The sequence below is a fragment of the Arachis ipaensis genome, chromosome B03 (genome assembly GCF_000816755.2).
Source record: "Arachis ipaensis cultivar K30076 chromosome B03, Araip1.1, whole genome shotgun sequence".
In the NCBI taxonomy this organism is placed as follows: Eukaryota; Viridiplantae; Streptophyta; class Magnoliopsida; order Fabales; family Fabaceae; genus Arachis; species Arachis ipaensis.
In genome coordinates, this window is record NC_029787.2 from 29788188 (window position 1) to 29792638 (window position 4451).

At 42.5% G+C, this 4451-nt stretch overlaps 1 protein-coding gene across 1 annotated transcript; it reads right to left on the reverse strand.

The window, feature by feature from the left end:
* On the reverse strand, window positions 305-1783 carry LOC107632764. The gene is made up of 2 exons (XM_016336425.1): window positions 1460-1783; window positions 305-1300 (listed from the first exon to the last, which is right to left on the reverse strand). Exons 1-2 carry the CDS (start codon window positions 1781-1783, stop codon window positions 305-307), a joined length of 1320 nt encoding a protein of 439 aa, XP_016191911.1.

Sequence of the window (4451 nt, forward strand, 5' to 3'; positions counted from 1 at the left end):
GTTCATGTATGAGTACATTTCAGATTGCGTTATTTTGTATCGGTCACTATGAAAACATGAGTACTTTGCTTATTTAACTTATTTCCATAATTAGTAAGACACGTAAAACAAGTGCCTTTTATGGTAATAATTTTTCATCACTGAACACCGACTACTTAAGGAAACCTATAACATCGGTGTCTAAAAAAAAGTACATATGATCAAACTTATACAAATAAGAACACAACACCACACATTCCTATTCATTTCTCCCTGTATGGCTGGGTCCTCCACTCTGTGGGCAACTCCGACGAGTGTGTCCGAGTTACCGACAGAGGCCACATCTCTTAGGCCGGTTCGGATCTGCCTCATCCATATTGGTCCGTATCCGAGTGGACCCGGGACGACCCTCCCTCGCACGCCTCTTGTTCGGGTCCGGTATCACGGTCGGCCCGTCATATGGTGGCCAGAAACCCTCCAGAATGGGAGGTGTGAATCCCATCTGATAGACACTGAAGACCGAACTAAGACGATACACCTGGTGGACGTATGGCTGCCATGTAACCCGTGAGTAGGCACAGCATGCCAATGCGTGCGGACACGGGAAATGAAGTGCCTGGAAGTATCCACAGTCACATGTCTGAGAACCAAGTGAGACCCTGTAGCTACTCAGTGAGAACGAACCAGTCAGAGTCGTCTCTGCCACGGTGTACTCCGAGTTATCCTTGTCGTATACAGTCATGGTGAAGCACCTCGCCGTCTTCAAATTGGCCTCGATACACTTCACCAGGTGTTGATTGAATTGTTGTTCGGTACCCAGCAGGTGTTGACTGAATTGTTGTTCGGTACCCAGCTGGGCCTCAGCCTTTCTCCCCTTGCGAACAAATAGTTCGGCCAACCTTCCGTATGTGGCCTTCACCAGCGAGCACACAAGGAGGTTCCTGACACCCTTGAGGATTGAGTTCACACATTCAGAGATATTGGTCGTCATGTACCCGAATCTGCGGCCCTCATCACAATATTGTGTCCACAATGAATACTCAATCCGGTTCGCCCAATCACACATCGCTGGATTTTCAGAGCGCAGAATGTCAAACCAGTAATCGAACTCGACCTCGGTCTTAGCATATGCGGCATTCACAAGAAGCCTCCGAGCGTCTTTTCCCTTGAAGGTGAGGGCGAAATTTGCTGCTACGTGTCGAATGCAGAATGCCCGGTATGCAGCTGGAGGTAGCCATCCCCTGTCGGGAGCCTCAAGCGCGGCCTTGATGCCGTTATGCCTGTCCAAAATAACCAGCAGACCCGGATGCGGTGTCACGTGCTGACGCAGGTGGGAGAGAAAGAAGGACCATGACTCAGCATTCTCACCCTCGACTAGTGCGAATGCAACAGGGAGTATGTTGGAGTTCCCGTCCTGTGCAATCGCAACAAGCAACGTTCCCCCATACTTGCCATATATATAGGTGCCATCAATACTCACCAACGACTTGCAATGACTGAATGCCTCGACACAAGGTGGGAACGTCCAGAACAGCCTGTGAAAATAAGCCTGAGACTCGTCCAGCTGTCCCCCAACTCGAACAAGGCTAGTCCTAAGGACTGCAATAGTACTAGGCATGGTCAACTGGACTCCTAACACCCACCTAGGGAGCTCGTTGTATGACTTATCCCAGTCACCATAGATAACGGCAACAGCTTTCTGCTTCGCCAGCCAGACCCTCCTGTACGTCAGCCTGAACCCAAAGTGTGCGGCCGTGACATTTAGGAGCACATTGATGTTGATGGATGCATCCGCCCTAACCATTGGCATAATGAATGCCGCTATCACATGATAATCCAAACTCCTGTGGTCGCTGGAGATGGAGGTTGCGAGACACGTATGCGGTCCATTGTACCGTTTGACTTCCCAAATGCCCTTGTGTTGCCAGAGACTCAGCCGAATCAACCATGTGCACCCATTCCCAAACTCAGAACACTTTCCCACATACCGGTGATAGTCAGACTCAACTACCTTGTACTGTACCACTCGGCGGATGCTGTAAGTCTTCACACTCAACAGGGCCTCATCTTTATCCTGAAATTGCTGACCAACCTGGAACTCTGTCAGACCAGTAGACCCTTCCGCATCTCTAGCGCCAAATCCAGCAGGCTGCCCAGGAACCCCCTCCTGTCTCATGGCATCCAGGTCCAATGATGAAAAATGTGGAGGGTACTACTGTGTGCCAGAGCTAGAACCCCCTGCAGCCCCTCCCGGGTCACTCGCTCCAATATCGTCGCCACTGTCATCAGCAATCATATCTGGCTCAACATCATCGTCCTCTGGATCATCAAACAATCCGTCTCCAACACCAGCCGGTGCAGCATGTACTGAGGTCGGAAGATATTCCCTAGTTTCAACCTCGTTGCCAACACTGCCGTTGAGATCAATAGCGAACGAAGGGGAGGCGACAGGCTGGATGGGTGGCTCGTATGCAGGGACGGAGGAAGAAGCAACGGCAGGTCTCGAGCTAGAACCGGACACCGTGGCTAAAGTGTTGGTGTTCCGGTTCGAATCCCCCGAGCTGGATACCACATCAACCAACTTTGCCAACAGCTCTAGTGTCCTCACCTCGGGAAACTGCCGGCGACAATGAAACATGACCTGCAAGTCCTCATCACTCCCAATCGTGAAACAATCATACTTCACGGTATCTTGGAGCACCGTGGTTGGAATGCGATAGAAAAACTTCTTAACCCTTTTCACACCTTCCAGACCAAGTTTCAGCAGTATAGAGCTAACAATGTCATCATAGCTCATCGTAGGCCTCACGATAATACAGAGAGGATCCTTATCGGTGAACTTCACACCGGACCGAGTTTTTCTCTTAATCGATCCTCTGTGGTGAACCAACACTAGAAAACTATCCTCACTAGCCATCTGACCCCTCTAATGAGAGCAACTCACGTTCACTTCATATATATACAGGTCTGGTTCACAGTAATTCGAATCAACACATTTCGAATTACCATTTGAAACGAAAAGGGAGTAATTCGAATCAACATGATTCGAACTTCCTCCTATTCACATGATGGTAGTAATTCGAATTGACATAATTCGAATTATGCTTGAATAATTCGTTCCAACTTGATTCGAACTAATTTGGCGCAATGGTTGGGAATAATTCGAGCTAGGTCGATTCGAATTATGTAGAAGTATAATTCGATTTTTCTTGATTCGAATTACATTAAAGCGTGCTATTGGTTGATTGATGAAAGAGAATCTCGTTTGGCTGATTTACGTAATATAAGCCACCCCTTAGCTTATATCTATTTTTTACCCTAATTTAAAACTAAAAGTGAAATTTGTCACTCTAATTGTTGGTTTATTTTCAATTAAAATTTTATATTATTCTTAATTATTCCATCAAGATAATTATATAAATGACAAAATTTATTAATTTTCTATCAATGTGATATTGTCTCTCTAAGATGAGACTGGTTTCATTTTATCTATAAATTCTAATGCAAATTCTAATTCTGTGTCAGTTCACTCCCTTAAAAATATCAAAAATAATACTGCAAAAGCACTCTATTGGAGTTGCTATTAGCAATTTATTAAAACAACTCTTTTACTTTATAAATTATATTCTCATCATGAGTGACTTGAGAAGTTGTTTTATCTCATGAGAAAAGAATTACTAGAATTGAAATAATAATAAATTTTGTTTCGTACAAGTCATAAGATTTGATAGCTATTTTAGTTCATGTATTTCAGGAGAAATATGTATGCACAACTCAACCTCCCCTTCTCGTGCACCATTTTACCGATTTCAACCACCTCTTGAGATATTTCTTCTAACAAGAACTATTTATAATTTGTCTGTTGATAGTTTGATTCATTCAGGGAGCTTCAGCAAATTCTAATGGAATACCTTATAACATTCGATTCTTAATACTCTGATATATCATAAATATGTTGTAATGTCTCTAGTTTCCATTGCTTATCATGTTTTAGAATAAATGAAACTTTTAGCAATATATTTGGTTTGTCATGTTATTTCTGTATTCATGTTAGATTATATGAATTTTCATGATTAACTTACACAATCAATTTTTGTAATTTTTCATAGTTATTTATAGGCAATATTCCATATTCAAAATCGTTTGATATCCAATAAATAATATAAGTTCTTGCATAATAATATCAAGTAGCATTTATCTAATGCTTGATTTTCGAAATTCGTTGAAATAAAGAGGCAATCTACATTATCCAAAATAATATAATAATTCTAAAAAACACTTTGGAACACTAAGAGTGGTTTTTCTTATTATTATTATATGGTACATTTATCTTTCAGTACAAAGAGAATAGATACAAATTAAGCAAGGAATATTCTCATCCTAGTAATTAAAATATTTTCAAATAAAATAATCGCAACAAGTATTTAACAGGGGCTAATTCCAATGAAAAAACAACGCTTATTCCAATCAAA